The sequence below is a fragment of the Betta splendens genome, chromosome 6 (genome assembly GCF_900634795.4).
Source record: "Betta splendens chromosome 6, fBetSpl5.4, whole genome shotgun sequence".
Lineage (NCBI taxonomy): Eukaryota > Metazoa > Chordata > Actinopteri > Anabantiformes > Osphronemidae > Betta > Betta splendens.
The window spans coordinates 7,291,680-7,317,575 of NC_040886.2; the positions used below are offsets into that span (position 1 = coordinate 7,291,680).

The following is a 25,896-nucleotide window of genomic DNA, read 5'->3' on the forward strand; positions in this document are numbered from 1 at the left end:
AAGCTGCAATCACTCACCAGGCTCGGCTTCATTAATAAGACGTATAATATTTAATGCTGCCTTGATTTCTCTCGGCGGTGACAGGTCCCCTCTCCTCCCTGGCTCTTTGGCGGTGATTGATCGATGTGTCAGGTGTGATGGGGCATCATGGCGTTCGCAGCTCAGTCATGTGACTGCAGCAGATGGCACAGCTGAGTATTAGAGTGGCTTCACCTGCTGTTTGCTCTCCTGCTTCCTGTTTTACTGCTATCAAATGCCACCAAGGGAGAGCGGAGGAGCGAGGGGAGACGGGAGAAGGAGGGAGGCGGAGGAGGTGGAATTTTTGAAAGGGAGATCGGAGAGGACGGATGAGGGGATGGGAAAGAGCGAGAAGAGCTGGATTAAAAGACGGGTTAGGACGAGGGACGTGTGTGGGACGGCGGAATTAATCTTTTCTTCCAATCGCGTTCTCTGTCTTAATTTTCCCCATGCGTTGCTCTGTCTCCCATCCTTTCCCAGTCGCAAGGCTGAGATCATAAGCTCATAATGATGGGATGTGGTCGCGGATCCATTTAACACCCGTTCCAGACCAGTGGATGAGTACAGATGGAGGGGCTTAAGAGACACACAAAGTAACAGTGACTGATGGCTGAGCCCGGTGACTCCAAGGGACATCCTCCATGTAATTCTCTTAGTGTAGCATAATATCATTTATCCCGCAAATAGACGTATGACCCCTCGGCGCCGGTGTCATTCAGAGTTCAAGACTCCGGCGGAGTGCACCCGAAGGACAGGACGCACATTTATAATTGCATCCACCGCGGTTGGGTCCCACTGTATTTGCAGCTGCGCAGATAAGAGTCGTGCAGGTGGACGCGGGGCGGCGCTCGTTGCGATGACGCCGCTGACTAATAGCGACCGCTGATGAATTCCACCGCACCTTCGCCGCCTGGACCGGGGCTTCCGCGGCCGCTATCGGCTGAGTGGCAGGTGTGCGTGGACGCCGGCGCCGATGTGTCACAGGCACCAATCTGCGCCCCCCCACACACACCCCCACCCCCCCGGGGATCCTGCCGGGGGAGTTCAGCCCGAGTATCACACCGCCGGGAAAACAATTCCTGCTGCCAATACTCCAGCGCAGATAATGTTTTAATATTTGCCGCCGCTTTATGGCCGCGGCCGTGACAGTGATGGAGGAAATGTCAGCGTTTTCCACCCTTAAATGCCACTCTTTGTCTCAGTCTGTTTCTTTTCATTGATCCCTGCCTCTGCCGCGGGAATCAATAAGGTCCACCAAACAGTCGCTTGTCTGAGAATGCATTGCTGCTTTCCCCGTCTGGAACCTTTCAGCGATACAGGATTTTGCACTTCACTTTCTTTGGCTAATTAGTTATCCAATAAAGGCCCGGCTTGTGTAAGGAAACGTGTACAAAGGGAGGAACAGTGTGTAGCTAATTCCACAGCTGATTTAGTTGTCAGTCACTGGAAAGAATGTGCATCCCCACCACCGGCACCACCAGAATGGACCAATACAGACGTTGTGCTGGGAAAATGTGTTTACTGTCCTTTCTTTGGTTTTGGGTTTAGGGTTTTGTGTTCTCAGTCGAACCGCAGCAACATTTAGCCCCAGAAGAGCAAACAATGCGTCCCTTCTCGCCTCCAGCTACTTCAGAGCTCAGCGGAGACTTGTCGATAGTAAGTGACCCAAACTTGCACCCTCACGCGGTGAAGGGCAATTCAGTCAGCGTTGTAACTCAGCTGCAGCCCCTCTCCAGAACAGGCAGGAACAAAGGAGCAGCTTAAAGTTGGGCCAAGATGGCGGACGCTCTCCTTCGATGGTGGACACGCTCCTGGAGCCCGTGTCAATCGCAATCAGGTTAAACAGACGCAGGAAGCGATTTACGCAGAGCGTTTTTAAGCCCCGTAGATATTTCATCAGATGACTGAAAGGTTAAGATTAAAATGTGAGCAACAATAGGCCCATTTAGCTGAATCATTGATTCCGGGGTCATTCAGAGGACGTGAGGGAGAGTGATGATATAATAGAACGCATCACTTCCCCGACATGTCGACAGGGAAGACAATTAAAGGTTTGTTCTCGCAAGAAATGTCTTCCATACCTGAGGGTTGGAGGCGGAGGAGGAGGAGGAGGAGGAGGAGGCCGCGTGAAACTCAACCCTCTTAAGTCTGGATGGAAAAGTGAGTTTGAACGTACATGTTTTACTCAGAACCAAAGAAACATCAAAGACAGTAAACAGGAGTAAACAGATGTACAGTACGTGGAGGCGCCGACCTCTACGTGTGTGTACACTTTAATGGTTTCAGAAAACCCTTTAAAGCCCCCCCCCCCCGCAGCATAATCAATATTTACAACATGAGCAGCTGTCTTGCAGGTCCTGATTCTGACCTCACGCTTCAGATCGACAGTCACAGTAGGAGCGAACAACTAGTTCACCTGCAAACTATTAAGACAACAGCATTCTACGCCAGTGGCAGATCAGTGCTGACAGCTCAGCTGTCCCATCATATGTCATATATACATACATATACACAGTATATCATATATTTGAACTTTTTTAAACTTGACAGCCCATCAATCGTTACGTATATTAATGAAAATTATGTTCATAGATGAAATACCAGAACCTGATGCTAGAATCATTATTATTACAGGGCGGCATTCATTCATTTTCTCTCATTCATTCATTCATTCATTTTCGCGTCCCATGTTGTAGGCCCTCAGCAAAACAGGCGCGGGAGGAGGCGGCGGTGTGTGTGCACCGAGTCCTCGGCGAAGGTGCTACAGCTTGTCAAAGCAGCCCAGTGTCAGGTGACAAGGCATCACGCCGCCTCAGACAGAAATGGCCCAGTAATGTCTCGGCCAATGAACCACGGGCCACAGCTTTGTCCCTCCATCACAGCTGAGTCCAAACAGCAGCCTGCTGCTGTCACCGCCTGTTAATGTGTCTCCACATAAACACCCATCACCGCTTGGCTTTCGTGTGCCTTTTGCTATTGCTTTGTTTCAGTGGGTCGTGCTGGTGGTTTCATTCTGACTGTGTTCCGTATGTAATCGTTTTACAGATGTATCAATAGAAATAAAATAATGGGTCATCATTCCGCTGTTTAAAGTTATTTCAGCTATTATATATTTTTCAAGCTTTGTGTTGTTATTTTGTTGCATGAAGAAAAACTAAAAACCCTAAATTTGCGTCCTGTGTGTTTTAGTTCTTCTGTCCTGCTGATTCTTTCCTGCTTCCTGTTGTTTAAAGTAAAAAAAAAAACACACACATTATCAATGCGTTGCATTTGGAAGCGAATATGCAGGAAATTGTAACAATACAAAGACAAATATAAATCAAATCCCTCCTCAGTGTTCATGTGTTCCTCCGTGCAGCGTAATGTTGCTCAAGCGTCGGTCTCTGTGATTGTCTGCCTCTTATCTTCGCGTTTCATTTACAAATTGCACTCATCAGCAATTTAGAGAATATAACAGTGACTCGCCAAATTAAAAGACAAGGAACCATGCAAATTCAAGCCAAGGTGTAATAAATTGAGAGCAACTCTGCATGGGTGGTCCTCTGGTTAGAAAAGCTGCGGTCGCTTCTCTCGACAGCGTCAGATCGGGACAGAGTCCTCATCGTCTCTGACTCTGAGCTGCGTCTGTCATCCTCCGGCGTGAACAATGGCGCTTTCCTTTGATGGTCGCAGTCAAAACAAAAGTAAACAATAGCTAAATATAGTTAAATCTGACTGAGCAAACAAATCATGTTTTGGAGAACACACTGCCTGAGTATAGCTCTTGAATGCTGCCATTGTGCGGCCTGTTTTCCTGAGCCACACATCACAGTGTTCTCCCTAATCCCTTTTTCCACAGTCTGGGCTGAAAAAAGGTCTTTCGCTCTGTGGCCTGAGGGGCATGAATAATTGTTGATACAGAGGCTGTTTCCCAAAGTCCTAACACTTTAATCACACTCTAACAGATGTGGGGCCACTACGTTTAAATAGGCAGAGACGCATCCGGCTCTTCTTCATGTGCGCTGACTCGTGTGCCGGTTCTGGACAAGCGCCGCGCGACGACAGGCGGGACGTGGTCGTCGGCGAGCGGAGGGATTTGAAAGTCCTCCAGACGCTGACCGCAGCGCGCCGCCGTGACAACAAAGCAGCCTTTGATTACGCGATTAAACAAATTCCAAAAGCCGGGATCGGGTTTTCATACGAGGCCGTTTCATGTCTTCACACATCCTGGCACTTCGCAATTTCTGCTTCTCCAGTGGATTAGGAAATGAATGACATCTGACCAAACGCAGAACAATAGCTTACAACATAACCTTTTGTCCCTTTGCTAAGTGGCGGGATCCTGGTATAGATTCGAGAGACGATGAAGCATGAATAGTAATTGTTTACCTGCAGTTGGTACAATGTCAACAGACTAATCCATCACATGAACCCTGTCCACTTATTTATAGACAAGGGGAATAAATCAGGCGAGTGGATGAAAGTTGAAAAGACAAACACAAGGACACAAATAGGAGCCCGATAGACAATCCTTTACGCATTTTTAATCAAGATGTCAGCAACAGGAAAGATGAATGAAGCATCCATCTATCTGTAATTAAACTTGTGCATCATCTTAATGTAGATATAATGTGATAAACAGCCTGAAGGTGATATACTGAAACTAATAGCGCAGTGAGTTATTTGAGCTTCATCGTGGCTTGAAGTGTGCATTGTAGCACTGAAGGTAAATGATTTGAGCTGCAGTATATTGTAATTATGGGTTTACATTGTAAAACCCGGTGCTGTGCATCTTCACTTGCTCTAATAGGTGAATTATTTTAATGATCGTTGTCACACTGGATTTAGGATGAAGCCCCCAAAAACACAGATGGTTGAGGTTGCTCTGCTTCTTAGTCATCATCTGGGCTTCACTAGAAGATAGTGCCGTGCAACTTTCCCAGGATTCCGCACAAACGACCATGTCCTGGAAAATCTGTTTGCAATCTGTTGTTCCTGCGATACCTTGAACGGCTTGAACATCATTGTTCTGCCGCTCGGGCCTTTCTGGGAAAACTCCCCCTCGTTCGCTGACACACCAGCGATAAGGAAGCGCTGCGAGGACTCATGAGCCGGAGCGTTCGTCAGTCCGCTTTACAAGGCTGATGTTGGAATTCCACAGGACGGGCGCGTGTCACTCTTCTTTGACGCTCCCACGCGCTTTGGGAGGCGCTGTCAGCACGCGTTGCCTCCGATGTCCTTTTCGTCAGAGGAGGAGGCGCCACGACACCTACCGACGTCCAAGACGCGCGGGGTGACGGATGCCGGAGAAACGCAAAGAGACAGGGCAACAAACACACGCGCACAAACGGTTAATCTCTGCCAAGTGTGTTTCCTTTGCTGCCAGATAGCGGAGATTTAGGCTGATTCTGCTCCAAAAATACAGAAAAAAAACAGAAAAAAACACCTCCCAGTCCAATTCTAACTTTCAATGTCATTGGATTTGTCGGCGTGTTAGGAGAAGGGCGGCGCAGGGGTGGAGGTGTGGGTGGGGGCTGAGATTACAGTGAATGTCACCCTGCCTCCTCTCTCAATCATCCACTTTCAATCCAGCGCCTTCCTGGGGTTTGCGAGACAGCTTGGCGATGATGCCAGTAAAATGGGATCAATAGCAGAGGGAAAAACAGACCAGACAATCTTTTACCCCCTTGAACTTCTGTACCCGTGATTGATTTGTCCCCTGCCATGGGAGGTGCGTGTGTGTGTGTGTGTGTGTGTGTGTGTGTGTGTGTGTGTGTGTGTGTGTGTGTGTGTGTGTGTGTGTGTGTGTGTGTGTGTGTGCGTGCGCATGTGTGTGTGTGCGCTCTCTCGTTGATTGATGATCCAAAGCGCATACACATCATCAGCAAGGCATTTGCGAGGTGTGTGAGTCAAGAGCTGTCATCCCCCTCAGTCTCCCCAAGCAGAGGCCTCGGCCGCTGATTTATAGTAAATCATTAAAATCTGCTTATTATTGCAGCAGCTCATCGCCCTCCCTCCCTCCGTCCCCGTAACCAGCCCCCCTCCCCCCCTCTCTGAAAACTCACCACTGCAGAGACACTGGGAGAGGACCGTCTGACCAAGCCGGCGACTCGTACGACTCACAAGCGACGGTCAGCGCGTTGTGACGCATTAAATCCATTGGTGACGCGCGTGTGAAGATAAGCAGCCCAGATGTCTTGTTTCATAAACATCGGCCGAGGGAGCAGAGTGAAAGAACCTGGCCGTGTTCCTGAACAACAGCTGGTGCAGAGTGGACGTATCCCCCCCCCCCACCCCTCCCCCTAAAAAAAGGGGAAAGAAACTTTCCTGCTTTCTTGCTCATGTGCGTGAACACACGCATCCTCCCACACAGACACACACACACAGACACGCATACACACACACACACACACACAGACACGCACACAGCCGCACACCTCGGCTGTCTTCTGTCTATGAAACTGAAAATGTGATGTGACTTGAACAATGACAGGTGTGTTTGTCAAGGATGTGGCTGTCACTTCAAATCAATGGACGGGAGCATCTTCCCAGGGAGACTCTCCACTTCTTAGGGTCTGGCTGGTTACATTGCGCTTCAGTGCCGGCTGGAGAACAGTAAGTTGTCAAAGTGGCATTCAAGCAGCCAGGCTTAGGTGTCACTGCATCAAGGAGGGAGAAAATGCAAAAGCAACTCATTTCTGCTTTTATTTTATCAGTGTGTGGCTTCCGTCGGGCCGTTGCATGCAGACTCGCAGCGACAAAGGAAATCATTATCTGGGCGTCGATCCATCGGAGGATCGTTAGCGCGAACCAACCCGAGAATCACTGTTTTAGAGCGGCGGCGCTCGGGCACGTTGTGTAGGGCACGGAATAAAATGATGATAATCATTTCCACTGAATAACTCAAGTGAGAATCGCAGCTTGTCCGCTGCCGCTTTGCGGTGCGTGGTTTGTCAGACGCTTTTCAATTACAGCCTTTAACTTTAGGCACTATCACATCGCCAGGAAGTGATTTTAATGGAGTTTGGTGCAATTGTTTGTTATGCGAGACAGGTTCCTCTCTGCGGAGAGGCCGAGGTGGGGGGGTGAGGGGGGCTCAAATGGACTTTGGACGATCATCTGGGCGGCGGGAGCAGCTCCGGGCCTGAGTCTCGTCACTTCCTGTTGCTGGTATTTAACTAAACCTGTCCCACATCCACACCTATGCTTTATGCATGAGATGAAGCGTTCCGGGCTGTTATTGTTGCCTCCATCATCCGGAATCAGCATGTCCTGTCCCACTTTCCCTCCCTCCCCCCTCCCTCCACAGACACATACAGTACGGCCTCCTCCCCGCCTCCGTCTCTAAAGCTCCTGGATGCTCAGAGCACAGGTGCAGGACTGCGGGGCTACAGCCCACGGGCCCTGGATGCTGAGACGGGAGAGGCGAGTCGGCGCACATGCCGAATTACAACGCCTCCATTTCTCACACTGACATAATCCCCATGTTTTATTTGTCCCCTTGTAATTCTTTTTATATCTCGGGCTTATGTTCTTTGGCACCCGCTCAATCCCAGCCCCGGGACACGGGGCTCTACCAGGCCCATATGTGTGCCTTGCTCCAGTTAACGCATATTAGTTCCTTTGTAAGTGCGACTAAACTGGCACGTCTCAGTCGGGAGACGTGCCGGCCTTGACTGACAGCCCATGTCTGGATCCTGTACTTTGAGTCTGGCGCAGACTTGTCAAACACAGGCTCTGTCAAAGCATCCCTCACTCCGCCGTCAGGCGCAGGAGAGCGGCGGCGGCGGCGGCAGCTTCCCACCACATGTTTCTGAAACACCTAACACTCCGAGCGTGTGCACGGGGTAGAAGAAGTGGGAGCGGGATAATAACTGGCGCGCCGCTATTCCCCCGGTGTTGCCTCCACCAAAAAAAAAAAAAAAAAAGCCCAGTCTCCGAAGCATGTTCCTGGCGTGTTCCCTATTTTCCTCGGCGACGGAAATCCCGAGGGAGAAACTAAACGAATCATTTTTCATGCCGGCATTTTGGCAAGATTGCCTGCGAGACGGAGAAAAAAGGGGAGACTTGTGTACCCTGATCAGATCAGTCACTAAAATTACATTGAGAAAGCTTTTCCAATAACAGCTTGATATTAGGACTTCAGAGCGGCGTTGATGTATGTCGTCGGCGGAGAAAATCTGTTAAGTCTGTGCCATGTGATGCCAACAGTCTTAAATATTGTTTTCACAACTGTGCTAGCTAATTACCTTTAATTTTTCATCTGTGCTCCAAGGGTTGTACGAGACTGTGATTAGTGATTCATTACTTCTCATTACCTGGCCTGTCAAACTGTTTCCTTTACTTATTCAGGCTGATTAGCGGTACATGGTCCGCCTCTCTCCACGAGGCTGAGAAGGAGACCTCAGACGTGGTCCGCGGATACGCGGCCGTAAATAGTAATAGAACGGTGAGGGGAGGAACGGGAACGAAGGAAAACATGACGGCGTGATGAAGTCGACGGTGCCTTCAGCTAATTAGCCTTTTAATTGCATACTGTACCTTCGTATCCTTTTACGCGGAGCCGGATGCACAGGAGGTCTGTCAGACGGCACGTCTCTCGGCAGACGGGTTATTTATAGGCATCGGAGAACGGGGATTGATTTACTGCAGGTAAACAGGATGACGTTCTTTGCAAAAAAAAAAGGTCAAGGTGAATCAAAGCTTAAACGGACGAAATAGAGGAATTTGGCATCTGCGCGTCTGCGCTACTGTACCTGCCAGGCCGATCGCACTGTAAAAGCACGCGGGACTGTACCGTGCACTAGAATAAAGCAGCCTATATGACACCGACTATGGTAGAGACACGTTAACTAAAACATTCATCACCATTAGGAGTAATTAACAAACTTCCACGGCATTAATTAAAGGGCCCTGCTTTAAGGGAAACTGTGCTTAATTAGCAAGTTTGACAGGATGAGGCCTCGGGGATGTTCCATATCCAGAGGGCCGTTGCAGGGGAACAAGCGACGGGCTTCTACGACGCCGAGACTCGGGGGCGTCTCCTCCCTTCGTGGTGAACTCCGTGGCCTCGGTAAACTCCCCGTGCGATCGGGTCGGGCGTAATGTGACCCGGCGTGGCTCTGAGACGTATCGACAGGTATGACAGGCCTCTGATGAGCCGGAGGCCCGGGCCTCGTCGCCCGGCGGGTGCAGGGGAGGTGAAGGGCGAGCGAGCAGCAGGGGGAGAACGAGGGCAGGGGGAGGAACGCCACGCAGTATTCAGCGCTGACAGGCGACACACAAACACAAGAATGCAGCCACAAGAAACACATGTACATCAGGCGTGAGTCACCTGCAGACGCGCTCGTGAAGCACTCCATTACAAAAACAGGGGGAGTTTGAGGATGACAAATGTGTGCCCAAAGAATCTGTGATTGGATCAGGGATTAAGGGGCCGCGGCGTCTCTGATGGGAAGCAGACAGGAGACAGACAGACGGCGAGTGGAAGAAAGAGGAGGAGACTGGAGGGAAAGGAGGACAGTAAACGAATGTCAGGCTGCCCAGGCAGGGAGACAGAGTGGCAGAGCGGGTGGGCTTTGACAGACACATCTCACACGGGCTGACAGCTCCGTCAATAGCCCCAGGACGGCCGCCCTGATTGACAGCTAGCAGGTGGCGCATGAATGGAGTTGTCAGGCCTGCTGTCAGTCAAAGTCACATCGCCGTGGCTACGAGGCCCCGGCTGAACAGGCGCACAGCTGCCCAAGGTGATCCCCGGGTGAGCGGGCCGACTGCTGGCACGAGGGCCCCACGGAGGCTCAGGTTCAGAGCGGCCGCGGCCGCTTAGCGCGTGTGGACAGACGGCGTACGCACGCGGGTGGCTCCACTCAATAAGAGAAATATTATGGGAAAAAAAAAGAAAATGAATGTACTATCATTGAATGACTGCAGTTTTTCCATTTCCTTGGTTCCCCTTAATTGAGCATTGTTCCAGCGCGAGGGCATGAAGCATAGGAGTTAATGGGCAATAATTATATGTGAGAGAGGCTTTCTCCCTGGAGTGGAATCCAGAACAAATGGAAGCTCCGATGTGCAACATTCTACTTCATTACATCTGCCGCGATTAAAGCCCGAACATCTGGCACCGCATCCTGACAGATAGACGAGACTTCTGGACTGGAAGGGAAATCGAGTGATATTTACAAAAATGCAACACTGGGTATTTACTGGATGAAAGAACAAGTGCTGTGGGCAGGCACGCTACATTCTCCCTATCCGACAAGTGTTGAACTGATAGATGCATGTAAACACAAGTAAATCGTTCGGACACTTTTGACAAAATGAACGGCACTAAATACCCCCGCTACACTTTCACATCACAGGGGACTTTATTATTATAGGCAGCTTCTTTTGCTACAGATAAATACGTACTGTGGCTCTCAAATAAACACTGGAATGTACATCAAGGTTGGCTGGGTATGTTTTTTTTTTTTTTTGTTTCGTTTTTTTTTTTTAACAATCTCAATCATCCTAAGCCTTTCGAGGTGACGCTGAAGCAGCACTGGTAACTGTCTGTATCCGCTGTTTCCATGACAACATCAAGTCCCACAGAGCGATGTCATGCCAATCTGGTCCCTGCCTGGCGCTGGGTCGTCCCCCGCGACGCCCTGAGACGACCTGGAGGGCCGGTGGGGCGCGTGCGAGCGCCGGAGGCGGCGGTCGGGGTAGAGGCTGTTGTCGAAGGGCTTGCGGTGGACGCACAGGACGTGGGTCTTCAGGTTGCCCTTCTGGGAGGCGCTGTAGGGGCAGTACCTGCACTGGAAGGGCTTCCGAGCTGGAAAACAAAGCAGGAGGCAGGAAATGGACTTAGTGCTACCGATAATACAGCTTTTGCCCTGTTTTCATGCCTTTCTGTGCTACTGTGTGAATCCCACAGTCCAGAGTTACTCTAAATCGTCCATATGGTTAAAAAGTATTTTAAATATGACACTTGACTGGAAATGTGGTTTCTGAGAGGGACCCTCAAATGCCTCCGACACTTCTACGTCTACATGAAGCCGTCTGATTCCGCTTCATCAGAACTATTTGCACACTTTATCCGAGCAGAAACTCCAGTCCGCTGCGGCGCATTCCAGGGCACACAAAACCCACACAGTGGCACGAACAAACAGGCGCGCACGCGCAAGTGTCGAGCCGAGGAATGACGGACGTCTGCAGCTGGGAGGCGAAGGCGCGCCGGAGCTTCCTGCCCGTCACTCAGCCCCGGCCCGCCGCCACCGCCGCCGCCGCCGCCGCCGCCGCCGCCGCCGCCCCGAAATACCTCCACGACAAGCGCTGCGGCTTTAAGGCGCGAGCGGCGGCTTCCAGAGGTTTACCCGACCTCAGTAAACATCAGCGTGACACCGAACCCCGAAGCTGTTGCTGAGATCAAAACAAAAAAACTGCTCCGGATGAATCATTTACCTTCCTACCTCGACAGCCATGTGTCCTTGTTCGCCGCCGAGCTATTTTTGAGATGTTACCTCACATAATGACTTTCTCTTCCCCCCCCCCCCGTCTAACACTTCAATGTGTTTTTCGGTGATTCATGGTTACAGTAAACCATTATGTGCTGATGTCATTTGACATCACTTCCCAAAAACCGAGGGCTGCCTCAGCCTTTTCACCCCACCCCGCGCCTCGTCCTCTCTATCATGCACCTCATCAGAGCGGAGACAGCTGCGCGCAGCTGAGCACTCGCGTTCACATCTACATAAAAAAGGTGTTTTTGAGGGGAAAAGAGGGAAAACTCACAGAAGGTGTGAGCAATAAAAGGTAATGCTCCATCTGTTGGTGTATAATAACCTGATGGCCGTAAAGGACGCGCACACACACACACACACACACACACACACACACACACACACACACACACACACACACACACACACACACACACACATGCACACACTCACGTCTTCCCAGACTAGTCAGAGAGAGAATGAGGTCTGACACATCTGAATATCATCAGGATGGCACAGTGGGGTTTGTTTGTGAGTGTGAGAGAGAGCAGTGTATGGGTGGGAGCGATGGGAGGGAGGGGACGGGGGGGTCGTTTTAGGAGGAACAACAGTAAAAGAAAAGCTTTGTCAGAGCCACATATATAGCGGTTAGTGGTCCAAGTTAAACACCACCTGTCCCACGTCACCAGCCTCAATCACTGGGAGCAGAAAAACAGGAAACGAGGGGGGGGGGTGATGCAGCATTTTGCTGATACTGATACTAAAGTTGTAGAAATGTATAAATTCACCTAACTTTTCCACATTTCGCCAGTTGGCGACTTGATGAACTGACCAGATTCCCCCCTCGGTACAAACTTGTTGAAGTTGGCCCGTGTCACGCTCTCACAAAGTCTGTTAATCACAAGTCAAGCGGACTCACGTCTACATCAGCTGCCCATTACCCTGCTGCTCCCCCCCCCCCCCCCCGCCTCCCTCCCTCTCCCTCCTCCCCGTCGTCCCGGGTCTGCTGTTCTTTCTTCACTCCCACCAGTGGAGAGGGGAGGTCCAAGAGAGGGCAACCTCCAAATAAGTTCCATTAATCACAGGCCAGAGTCTAATGTAACTAATATTTTACAATTAGAGGAGACAGCAGCAGGCTCAGAGCCATCCATCTCTTCACCACATGATCCTCCATTCACAGGCTGCTCTGGCCACACACACACACACACACACACACACACACACACACACACACACATGCACACACACACGCACGTGTACAGGCACACGCGTGCGCGCGCACACGCGCACACGCACACACACACACACACACACACACACACACACACACACACACACACACACACACACACACACACACACACACAGCCTCTCATACATGTCCATGTGCACAGATGCACAAATAGTTCTGGACAGGAAATGAGCAGGGTGGTATTATGTGGTGTTGAGAGAAAGACTGAAGATGTGCCAATAGTTTAACAAAACTGAAAAAGTGATGCTGACTTTGACTCTGTCTTAAAGGATAATTCCACTTCGTGACATGTTTTGTTTGCCGTCCTTTCCTTCAGTTGTATTTGCACAGAGACGCTGCAAATCACTGTTCACCTCACAGTTTATGAAGCATGCCAGGCCTCAGACCAAGCAGGAAGTCGCTCTGTTTATTACTGATGTGAGGTCAAATTTGTCTTCATTTTTTAAGCCCTTTTAACTTTTAAGTGCTGCTAAGACCCCGGCGTGTGTCCGTGTGGGCGCTTATGCTTCTTCTCTACTCAGACGTCATACAAGCAAAGCTCCCTCACTCACCAAGAGCATTTGAGCGCATAACATTTCCCTAAAAACCGCCACTTTTCCCATTTAAGCTTTGGTTTTTGTACAAATTAAACAAACAAGATATAACATCGTCATTAGTGAGCTCCAGAGGTGGGGAGAGACGGATGATGTTACCTTTGGCAGGAGCGGGGTTAACTGGTTCATGAAATAGTTATTTATATATTATATATTAAAAAAAGTAATTTTAGCCGGATATTTGATACTTATGTAAGTTAAAATGTAAAATAATACATTCATGTGCAGCTCAGGTCTGAACATATGTGTGTGTGTGTGTGTGTGTGTGTGTGTGTGTGTGTGTGTGTGTGTGTGTGTGTGTGTGTGTGTGTGTGTGCGCGCGCGCGTGTGTGCGCGCGCGTGTGCGTGTGTGGCAGGGGCGTGTTCTGTGTGTCACAGGCTGAGATAATGACCATGATGACAGTGGCGGAGCCGACGGGGGCCAGAGGAGCTGAATGGTGACGGATGACACTGGCCTGAGCTCTGATGGCACACAGACAGTGAGTGATGACTGCACATCCTTCCCAGTGCTCCACCCTTCATTATCTCTATGGGGAGAGACACGGCACAAAGGCAGGCCGCGCTGCCCTCTCGCTGCCCTCGAACGACATCTGCTCGCGGAGACGGCCCGCGCTACCGCTCCTCTTTCACCTCGCTGTCGCTCCATCTATCTCCATACGATCGTCCTCTTCCCTTTTCTCTCGCGTTCTGTCACCCTCTCCGCGGAGGCTATGCAGAGGTCAGACAATGAGATAATGACTCGCCCCTTTCAACCTTTCAAATCAGGGCTTTTTATTTCTCTCTGTCCTCTGTGTGCTTTCATTCTTAATCCTTTCTTTATCGATCTTCTCATATTCACTTGTTCTCATGCAGCCGGGAGGCCTGATGTCAGATCCTAAATAACCAGTTGGTCCACGGCCTTTACACCAGTCGACTGGTTAACTGGTTTACAGTCAGCTTATTTTTTAACAATAAAGGCATCTGAGTGCTGCATGACTATAGTAAAAAAATATGAATGCAGGTCATAATATCTGCTGAAGGAATATTAGGACGCCACATACGCACATCTGCTGATAGAGTGGTGAATGTCGCCATCTAGTGGCTCAGTCTGAGCAGTGCAGCCGCTGAGAGCTCCTGCTTAAAACGCAAGGGAGGGCTCAGCGAGACTAATGAGCATGCAGACAGGTTCAACCAGAGGTCACCATCTGGCCAATTACCACTGTTGGCACATTGGAGCCGACCTGAACTGTCATCACAAACACATCACTCCATGTCCAAACTGCCCGGCAATATGTCACCGTGCCACTCCGTGTGCCGTACAGTGTGGAGAGGATGGGGAGCGGGGGGTGGGGGGGGCGACGGGAGACAGCCCCGTGACAAAGCCACCTGGTCAGCCACGCAGACAGGACAGGCTGCCGGACCACCTGCCCGGTTCCGCTTTGGAGGACGCCCAGTGGACTCTCAATGTCAGCTGCCAGTCGCCGGGTCCGGTTTGAGTGACAGGCGAGTGCTGCTGCGTCGTCGGCGGCGGCGGCGGCGACGAGGGGAAACAAATACAGGGTGCTTGAAATAGCTGCTCGCAGCTAATGATACATTGATCCGATTGTTGAGAAACACAAGCAGCAGTTACACTATAATATAGCGGCTAGGAGCTATGACGCCGATTGTTCAGACAAAGAAATCGCATAAAAGACGACTCAAAGAAAAACCGCCTGCTTTTCTAAACCCTATCTAATTTTTCAATCCAAACAGCGTTATGGACGATAAAAGCAAAAGAAAGCAGTGTGACAGCTATGATGGCGGTGGAAGAGGAGGGGAGCCTTTTCCGAATATTATAATAACCATCTGTACAGTCGAACAGAAAACTACATCTTGCTGTTGGAATCATAAAGAACGGGAACAGATGTTAATCCCTAATGGAGTTGACAGGCACTTTCCTGTCTTTCACATGAACATATTGAGTTTCCGAATAAGAGGGGGATCAGAGGGAAGGTGTATCATGTTGCACTCATAATACATGCATATCAAAGACCCCAGCTGTTGGATTCCCTCTCCTGAGAGACAGCATTATTAAACCTGCACTCAGCAAGCATATCACACCAGCACAAGAGCTTAAACCTCTCCATCAGTGGGCTCGCTGGGTTCGGGCGATTTGTAACCTATCGCACAAGGAGATTATATCATCCTTTAAAGTGTGGGGGTAATCAGTGGCACACACCTGTGTCTTCTTTAGCCCCTGTTCGAGATCAGAGATAAGATCAGGCAGGAGGAGACGCCAAAGTGCTATAAGTATGAGGGAAGTGTGTGGCTCGTAATTGGCGTGATTCATTCTCACGCTCACACTCGCTCCTCGCACATCTGCCGTCAGGTGATCAGGGACGAGACACCGCCGAAAAACTTTGTTTGGATTTCTATGGCGGCATCCTCGCGGCTCACAATGTGCAGCCGGGATGCGAGTTAGTCAATTATACCGCACACCGGGTTGGGTTAGCTGTCTTTAATAGCCCGTATTCCCACCTGCGATGGTCTGTCACATTTCAGATGAGGTGCGATAAAGCATGAGAAAAGGTACGACGGTAGTTAGGAAGTTGACAGCGATGAAGGTTGTGTCTTTGTCCACTAGGTGGCAATGCTTGCTTTTAGATGCGCGGTGAACATGCTGATCCTCACCTGTCGCCACGTCCTTCTCCATGGTCCCCCCTCCGTTCAGGCCGGCTGTGTGCGAGCTGCCAGCTGTGCCCTCCAGGACCCCCCGCGGTCTGAGGAAGGAGAGCAGGCCCTGGTGCTGAAGCGGCTCGGCCTGACCCGGAGTCAGGTTCTCCAGCGATGAGATGGGGGTTTGGGCCCCGGCCCGGCCCCGCTTGTCCCGGTCCCTCTCTCCTCCGCTGGCCGGTCCGAGCTCCTCCAGCATCTTCCAGTTTGCCGACTCGTCGCTCTCGTCCTCCCTCCCGTGCTCGGGCGTCTCGAATCCGGCATCGCCGCTGTGGCCCGTGGAGCTGGCGCTCTCCGCGCTCATCTCCTCTTTTGTTTCCGGCGCCAAAAGGTCACACTGGTACGCGGGCTTCGCCCCGGGTTCGCCTGCGGCGTTGGAGTAACTCTGAAGCCGGCGGGTGATGGAGGAGGAGAGCCCATTGCTAAAAACACCAGACATCTGCACCAGTGCAGCAGGAGACGCGACCGACTCTGGTCTGACGGACAGATCCAAGGGCTCATACTGAGACTTCCTGTTTGGAGCGGGTAGAGATGCGTCCACACCTGCATCCTTGTCGCTGAGGTCTGATTGCTTGTTGAGCAGCAGGGGGTCGGCGTGGTTCTCCAAAGCAAGGTAGGGACCTGCAGCTGGGCTCCACTCCTCTCTGGACCTGGGTCTGGCTATGGGGTTGGGGCTGGAGCTGGTGCTGCTGGTGGGCTGCAGCGGAGAGGAGAGATCCCTGCTGTTTTTCCAGTGGGGGAAGAGGTACCGGTCCAGATGGAAGCCAAGGGAGGCGGACTGCGCAGCGGCGTAGTCGCTGGAGACTGGACACCTGTAGGCTTTCTCACCTAGCACAGAGAGAACAACGCAATCCAGATTAAATCAAGGATCCGTGCATTTCAGACATAAGGAGACTAGTATGTAGCAACAACTGTTGTCTAAACATGAAAAATGTTGCAATCCCACACCAGGCTGAGTTGAATGATTTAAGCGCTGCCCTGCAGTAAATCAAGCTTGTAATCAGCTTTCAGCTCCAGTGATCCATCATTTTACAGTATGGACGCCACCACCATGTGCAATAAATACACCCAAAGATGTTAACACCAAACAAGATTCTTCCAGAAATAATAAACAGTGAAATTGTAAAGCAGACCAGAACAAGGCACATGTCGCAGACAAGAACCTCATTCCATCAAAACCAGTAAGTGGGGTTCCCAGTCAAAAATAACGAAGTCCAACATGTGAGCGGTTCTGATTAACCGCGCACTGTAGCGGGGTTTATTTTTGCTTCACACTTGATGAATGGTGCTATGAGAACATAATTCACAAAGTACAAAGTGTATTATTGTGGAAAATGACAATGGGTAATTTTTTTCCCCTTTTAGCCGGTGAATAATATCCATCTGGATGCAATATCTGATCGCGTGCGCCATAACTTTTAATTAAAGGTAATTTTCAGGTCCTCTCCCGCGTGTTTACCTACAGTTTAAATCCTCATAGCGATCACAGGAACAGCCTTCAGGGTTAAACACACGCTCTGTGACCATTTTGAGTTAGTGATTGTCTGAGACCTCAGCCTTGCACTGTCTTTAAACAGCCCAGCTGTTTCGCTGCCATTCCAATTACAGTAAAAGTCATCTGACGCCATTAAGCCACAAATATTGGCAGTTTATTGCCCAACACTCTCCTGGCATTTGAAGGTCAGGTCATACATTATACTGTGTCTTTTAGGGATGCGTCTGGAATAGGGAGATAAACCCACCACCATTAATTTAATTCTATGCATATTGATGCCTTATTGTTCTTCTTTAATGGACTAATATCTGAGTTACAACAGTGATTCATGCCCGCCAGAGAAATATCAATTTCATACACCTCAAGATCTGACCCTGAGGTAATTCTCTGAGGTAAATCTAAATCTAATGATCTGTAGTTGTTCCTTTACTTTGTCTCCAACTTTAATAGAAAAGCCACCATTGTGAGCTGGAAAGCCAGTAAAAGCTGGCTGTTTTGTGTCATTCCAGGCGGACGAAACGGCTGCGTATTAATTAAATAGAGCTGAACCCAGTGAAAGTGTGTGTGTGTGTGGGGGGGGGTGCTCCCAGCTGAAATGGGCCGTTCCCGTCCTTGAACCGAGCACCGCTAGCTCCCGGTTCCCGCCCCCCGCCGGCGCGCGTGCGTCCGCGGGCTAGCTTGATTTAGCGCCCGCGTACATCACACGTGCGTGGCGACGTGTGTGGGTGTGCGAGAGCGGGAAAGACACTTCAACAGCGCCACACCCTTGTCTCCAGTAACGGACCAAAAAAAAAAAAAAAAAAATCCAAACAGCTTAATGGAACTCTTTCAGACGCGCTATATATCTCAATTATTCCGTGGCTTAAATTACGATGACATTACCGGCCGGCTCCGAAGGCAGAAAACACATATATCTGACCTCATCTTTCAGCGTGGACCTTCCTGAACCCATTTGCCAGCCTACATGGGAGCGGTAAAACAACACAAAGACTGAAGAGTCTGCCTTTTTTTTTCCTCCGCCCCTGGACGGGTGCCATCTTTGTGATTGCCTGGTTCATGCTAACTTAATCAGTTTAAGATTTACTTACACTGCCGAGGCTCACATTATGTGAGGGGAGTAATTTTAGAGCTTAGATTTATCAACCAAAACTCCAATTACTGCATCATTACGAACCCCAGCCTCTCTCACCTAACACAGAGCATCTAATGAAGTGATGCGTGTGAGTTATCCGCCCTTACTTGGATGAGGAGCCAGTAAATAAATAAATATATAAATAAAGAAGTGCCTCCAGTGAGCCATGTCTATGGGAGAAAGCATGCAGCTGGGTTTGGACAAGTGATTCATTTCATGTGAAAAGGCGCTTTTAAGATTTATAACCGTCAACGCGATCCCAGGCGCGCGCGCGGGCGCTCATGCTTACACAGGCGCTTGGCGCTTTGCATTGTGCACGTCGGGCTCCATGTGCCTCCGTCTGCATTCGCAATCAAGCACCTGAAATGCAAAACAGAGATGCATGCAGGCTCGCTTTGGTTTAAGATGAAACAGAGTGGGAGCGAGAGTCACACACAAGACTGGTGAGAAAAACAGGGGCACCAGATGTTCTTTGATGTTTATAATAGCATATATTATTAATATTAATTAGACCACATAGTCAATGACGCATTTGGGACGTTTCCAAGTCAATTAAGCCAAATGGCATTCAGGAGACGGTGGAACAATATTTCAAGGCAGGTGTTCAGAACTCCCTGGGTAAATCTTTTTATCTGCATGCTAGGAAAACAAGCATTTTGAGCTTAATTTGAGCCTCATATCTGCAATAATAATTAAAAAGAGGATTAAAAGACAGAAGTGAGAGGGAGACAGAAAAGCCAACAGGTAATCAGTGCAGGCGAACCAGTCAGACTGAGCCCAGGCTGTAAATCCCGGGGCGCGACAGAGTTAGATAAAGATGCGTTTTTAGTTAAAAGGCGCTTTTTACTGTGAGCCGTCGCGGAGGACGGACTCGTGTCACTGTAACAGCTACGTGATCCAGCCTCATGTGGGTGTCGGCGGTTTCACAGACGCGTCTCAGCCTCTTCAGTTTCCTCCAGCAGCAAAAAGTAGCAGAAAGGCACGGAACGAGGGACAAAACACATGTAGGGACAACATCATTACATGGTGTCTGCTCATTGACCTTGAGGTTAAGAGTATTGAATGGGACTAATTAATAACTGTCAGAGCATTTTATGTTTGTCGAGCGTGTTTTTATACGGAGCTGGAATCTCACTGGTCCAATGTAGGTCAGAGGCCTGAAGCGTGCACCCTTCATTAGTTGATCATTTTAAGAAGAGTCATTATTCTTAATCTCAGATTATAATTAAAGTCAACGTGCATTTTTGAAACATGTCCTGATTAGATATTGAGAGAAGTAATTCGGAACACACGCCTCCTTTTGAAATCAAAGTCGAATTTTCTAATTTAAGCTGCTGGATGTGTGCAATCGAGAGTCTGAACGGGCCACAGTATGTGGATATCTCACACCAAGAAGCCGCCTCTCGCTCTGACAGCCATGACTGTACTATATTTGCTATCCATATTGAGAACATCAATAACTTCATGGCCACCATAGGCTGACTATGAATTATTCAGCCTGTAATTCTGGACTAATCAATGTTCCTCAAGCTGAACATCTGGCAGTGGTAATTCTTCCTCAGCATCTCTGAACTCCTGAATTAGAAACTCTCTCTCTCTCTCTCTCTCTCTCTCTCTCTCTCTCTCTCTCTCTCTCTCTCTCCCCTCCACGTCTGAGCGTCGACACAGACAGACTTGATCAGTTACATCCCCCCACCTCCGAAAAAACTTATCCCTGTTATTAAACCCTCATCAAGTGGTGCGTGTTCTCCATATGTGTAGGATTTACCTATCTGTCCCGCAGCAGACCTGTGTGTTGAGCCAGGGCCAGCAGCGTGTGATTGTGTTAATTAATCTGTCATTGTGAGCGCAGGGAGCAGCTGCAGAGGTCTCTGGGATATATTGTCAGAGCTAAACAATGCGGTGCTAAGCCCCCAGAGTGAGTCTACCATTACACAGGACTAAGAACAGAGAGGAGAGGAGGAGAGGAGGAGACGGGGAGAGAGAGGCTGCCGGATCCATCACTGACTAAAGCAATGACGCCTGACCTTTACAATGAATTAGTTTCCATGCTTAATATTGACTGAAATTAGAGTCTGATACTGAATGTGCCATCCCAGAACTGTGTGCACTCAAATCCTCAGCTAGCCAGCTATCACAAATGTTTCTGGAAGTGACACCGTATGGTCGTAGAGATAGAGCAGGAGAGGGGAGAGTAGCAGCACGCAGCTTGAATGTGTTCCTTAAAGAGCGACCGGAGAGGGATTTGGCCATAAACTGTGATATGTAAATGTTCAGATACCAGTGTGTGCGTACAATGCGGAAACAAAACATCTAATGAGATTAAGACCTGATCCATTTATCTCTGCTATACGGCCATCATTTAAGAGGATACTGGATCCGCTCCCACGAGAGCGCGTCCGACTCAGACGTACATAACAACGGCGCTCCAGCGCCACAAAACATGCCCATAGTCATGAGCCATGAAGGAGGGAGCAACAAAAGTTGGGATTTATTCCGTCTTTCTTCTCTTAACAACAACGTCGTAGCAGTAATTTAGGCTCATGATAACATGTTAGCAGGACGCCATGACAAGAAAGGCATTTACCCAGAGAGCCGAATCATCCAAATCACCAGGTGGAACAGAAGACTATCAATAAAAATACCAGGTGGTAGATCAAATCATAAAAATCACTAGGTGGTATATATCAAATCATTAAAAACACCAGATGGCATGCATTAACATCTTGTGCCCCCGTAGGCAAGGGGTGGGGATGTGACGGATATAAAATAGAGGGTACTAATTATCCCTACGATTCAACATGATGCCATTATCTTTAAAAGGAAGACAAAGTCTTTGTGGATGACAGTAATATCTGTGGTGGTGTTGCTGACCCTGTGCTACATGTCCACCTACACCGAGGCAGAGAAACGAGGCCACGGCTGTCATCCAGACGTACAGCAGTTTAAAAAAGAAATTAATAATAATAATATACTCTACGTCAAGTATGGATCTGCTTTTCTGTGCCTTCAGATCATTTCATTGTGATTTGTAAGAATTAAAGTGAATCTAAATTGACCAAAGGTCAAAACCCTCTGACGTTACCAGCCTCAGAGTGCGGTGGTGTTTTATCGGTTCAAGTGTAATAAGATTAAAATAACCTTTGGAAAGCGCCCCTCTGAGCTGTTTTCGCAAGCCGAGCACTACTCCTTATGCTGTACGATCTAAAAAGGGCAACAGCAAGCAGATTGTTAAGCAGTCCGCAGACTAGCCGTGCTTCCGGTGACCGAATTACCTGGAGAGGAGGCCTGTGGTCGATGCTCCAGGGCTCTGCCGCAGTGGGGGTTCCCCGCCTCCGCGGCGACCTCCGTGGGCCCGCGGAGGCCCGCGCCGCCCGGGCTGCCGGGCCTGCTGGCGACTGTGCCGTCCGGGTCAGCGAGGCACATGTGGGCGTCCTCTGCGGAGAGGCGTCTTTCGGGCACGTAGGAGGAGCACCGCTGCATCTGCTGCTCGACGGGCGCCATGATCCGCCAGCCCGGGTAGCTGCCGCCGGGCTGCGCGGCTCTGCTGGAGAGGACTTTCTGCAGGTATTCCACGCCGGTGGCGCTCAGCAGGGGGGCGTGGTGATTTAGCCCCAACAACGCTGAGCCCTCCACGTCTGGCAGAGGGCCCGCGCCCGAGGACATCACCCTGCCTAACATCTCCCTAACCTTCACGTCAATGCTTGCGGTGGCGAATATCTGGTTGTAGTCTAGCTGGTCGGTCCTCTCGGCTGTGAGGAACCTGTTATGGATGCGGGACATGTACTGGGAGTAGAGGTTTCCCTGGTGGTCCGGCGTTGGGTCACTTATGTGAACAGAGGCGTCGTGCTCGGCCGGTAGATTAGCCTTAGCGGCCAGTTTGTTGAGGTGGACCTTCATGTGGTTTTTGAGGAACCAGGGCTCTTTGAAACGGCGGCCGCAGATTTGGCAGCAGTGCTCGAAGGAGTCCTTGTGTTTCCTCATGTGGCCCTTCAGGAACCAGGCCTGGCTGAAGGTCTGGCCACACACCTCGCAGGGGAATTCCCCGACCGGCTTCTCCTTGTCGCCGGAGCCCGCGGCCGGCTTCTGTCCCGAGCTCGAGTCGGCGGTGATGTGCGCCGTCTCCACGTGGCCGATGAGCTCCTCCTCGTGCGAGGCGGCGAACTCGCACAGGGTGCATTTGTAGGGTTTGTGGAGGATCCTGATGTGGCGCTCCAGCTCCTGCTGCTTCCGGAACTTCCCCTTGCAGAACGAGCAGCGGAAGCCGGCGGACTGCGGCTGCATGGACTCGTCGTGGACGGCGGGCGCCTTGGGCGAGACGGAAGCACGCGGTTGGGTCTCGGCCGCCTCGGGACCGCTCACAAACTGGGGTTGGGTCAGAACCGCCTGCAGCTGGGGCTTCGGGAGGTGACTTATCTTAGAGGTCTGCTGGTGGCTGACGTGACTGGCTCGCATCTGCCTGTCCCGCAGTATCGCCCTCTCCTCCAGCTCGTGAAGCAGCCTGTTCTCCTCTCTGATCCGCCCGCGGCCTTTACCCAGAATGCCTTGCTTGTGAGTGCGGAGGTGTATCTTCAGGTTCCCCTTCTGCGCGGCCCTGTGGTCGCAGTACGGGCACTTGAAGGGCTTCTCGCCCGTGTGAGTGCGCATGTGGAGTGAAAGGATGCTGTTGAAGCGAAAGCGCTTCCCACACAGCGGACAGGGATACTTTCTATTTTTGCGGCCGTCGTCCTGGGCTGAAGTCACCTGGGAGACGATACTTTGATTGGAGACTCTCAAAAACTGGGAAAGCTCCACTCTGCCGTTCATACTGCTGAGAATCCTCGCATCCATAATTTGATTGGCCAGAAGCGCCATCTGGCTCCTAATTGGGTGGGTGGATGGGGTAATGAAGCTGTCCTTTCAGGGACTGGCTGATTTTACAGTACGGCGATCCGGGGGTGCCTGCGCGAGACAGCTAACAAAGGTTAGCAGCGAACTCTCTGCTGACTTTTTGCACTTATTCAGTCAAAACAGGATGTAGATTCATTCTGCTGTGATCAAGCGTCTCTTTGTTGTAGCTCAGACCTAAAAAAAGAAAAAACAAAACCATGAATGGTGACATTGAGTTCAGCTACAAGATAAGAACGAACAGGTGGGAGGAGTCGCTGTAAAGTTACATGTGGGTAAATCTGTACTTTTGCAACTGCTGTTTAATGCCAGTGATGCACCACAAATAGGTCAGGAAGCAGAGCAAAGTAGGCTCTGACTCTCCTCATCCTGTGTTAAGCATAGCTGTGGTTCTAGATTATTGCTGGAGAGCGTGAAAACGCTGATTAAGTGAAACCACAAAGGCTTCCTCGACAAAATATCTTTACTAAAAGGGTGAGGTAAGAACCGTTGTCTAGATCTCAGTTTGTTCTGGCACACAATGCTAAGACATCAAAGACTCGCATGCTCCTACCTGGCCTTCCTTTGCATTTCACTAACCTGTGAAACGCCCGAGAAGAAAAAAATGATTAAAGTAAAAGAGCAAAGGTTTTTTTCACCAGGTTTATTGCATATTTAAATCAATCCTTTACCGGGATAATTGTGTCATGGGACTACTAAGGAAAATAAACAACTTAATGATGCAAAAATGCAAACTAATGTTGAAGGAAGAAAATCCAAACGGGAAACTAAAGCATGCCCCCCCCCCCCCCTCATTTTCCCAGCTCTCGTTTTTATTCAACTGCAGCAACTAAACAAAGCTTCAAATTCACATCGTGTTACAATGGTAGAGGTCACACAGGCGAGCCCTGCGCAGCTTCAGTGCAGCACCAAAGGGCACAGAACAAAGGCCGCACTGTCCACCATGAATTAACACAGGCTTACATCATCCTGGACTGCAACCTCAGTCCGTCATGAAAATGATGTACACAAGGAGCACACAGATAAAGAGCCGGCCGGGCTGGTGCACGCAGCATGTCCGCTGTGAGCCTCGCGTCAGAAATCGATGCAGCACATCGCCCGCGCAGGGAAAAGCGACTCGTTTTCTGTCTTTATTATTAGAATACGGTCCGTCCGCTGGGGACCCGCTGTTCCCGGACCCCCAGCAGAGGACGACCCCCCCCCCCGCCCACCCACCACCTCCTTTTAAGGATTACGGTCACTTGAACTAATATTGCATTTGCTTCTATTAATGTCATTACCGAACTGTAGCCTCGGTTGCGTAATTGAGGAGAGAGGAGCCATTTTTAAGTCTGCATCCAATCAATAATGATTGATCAGACAACCCAACAACTAACAGTCAGCTTTTTATTAAAAAAAAAAAAAGTTAACTCCCATACAAGTGTGTTCTTCTACTGTCATCACCTGCCTAAGTGAGATATGCTAGCTCACAGCCGCTCTCCAAAGCAAGACACTAGATTATTGTCACTGATGCTCTTTCAAATAAGATGTGTGCCACCTGCTGCTGCTGCCTATAGCCCACAGCCACCTCAGTCAGTCATGAAGATGTTGTACACATAAACCACCCTGATAAAGAGCTGGCGCGCTAGCAGGCGCGTGTGGCGTGAGCGGCGCTGAGCTGGGATCAATGTAAGGCCTGACCTAATCACATGTGACAGGGGGAAAGTGAGCGAGCCACATTAGCATACACTGGACCCTCTCCATATCAGCTAAAGTGCTATCCCTCTGATTAACTAAGCATAGCGAGGAGAGGCATCCGAGCGTCTGCGCGTCAGCCGGCGCATGTGCGGGATCCGTCGGACTCGGCGGAGAACGGGGGGCGGCGGCGCGCGGGGGCCATCAGGTGCTTCCTCTGTCAGGGCGGATTAGGCTCGTTTGGTGCAGATTGAGCGAGCGCTTGATTGTTATTAAGCGTCGTGTCACAGCAGCGCCTCTTAGGTGTGGCCGCGCGGAGACAAACAAGGAGCAGGTGTGATTTAGCACAGGCAATAAAGGGGGGAAACTAACACATACACGTTTAAACCAGTCACGGGAGCCGTGCAGGATGGAAATATCCCAAATCATTCATTTACTTTACCTGCTGTCAGAGTATGGATTCTGCATATCAGTATTTAATCTGCAGGCGCATACGTATATTATTGATTTACTCTTTGCTGCACGGCGTATTGTCAGCTAGGACGGATGGATGAGACTGTAAATCCATGAGGTCATGCTGGAATGAAACACATGAGTAACATTTACAGATAAGAACCGCATATTTCAAATTTCTCAGCCTAAAATTATTACCTTGAAGGTTGAACTCACCCCAAAACTAAAGTAGCAGGAGT

General features: G+C 50.0%; 1 protein-coding gene across 1 annotated transcript; it reads right to left on the bottom strand.

Moving 5' to 3' along the window:
• Window positions 1-10,343: 10,343 nt before the first annotated feature.
• On the bottom strand, window positions 10,344-23,898 carry LOC114857322 (zinc finger protein 536-like). The gene is made up of 4 exons (XM_041071171.2): window positions 23,890-23,898; window positions 21,919-23,539; window positions 15,975-16,844; window positions 10,344-10,813 (listed from the first exon to the last, which is right to left on the bottom strand). Exons 1-4 carry the CDS (start codon window positions 23,896-23,898, stop codon window positions 10,578-10,580), a joined length of 2,736 nt encoding a protein of 911 aa, XP_040927105.1. The 3' UTR covers window positions 10,344-10,577.
• Window positions 23,899-25,896: the final 1,998 nt, after the last annotated feature.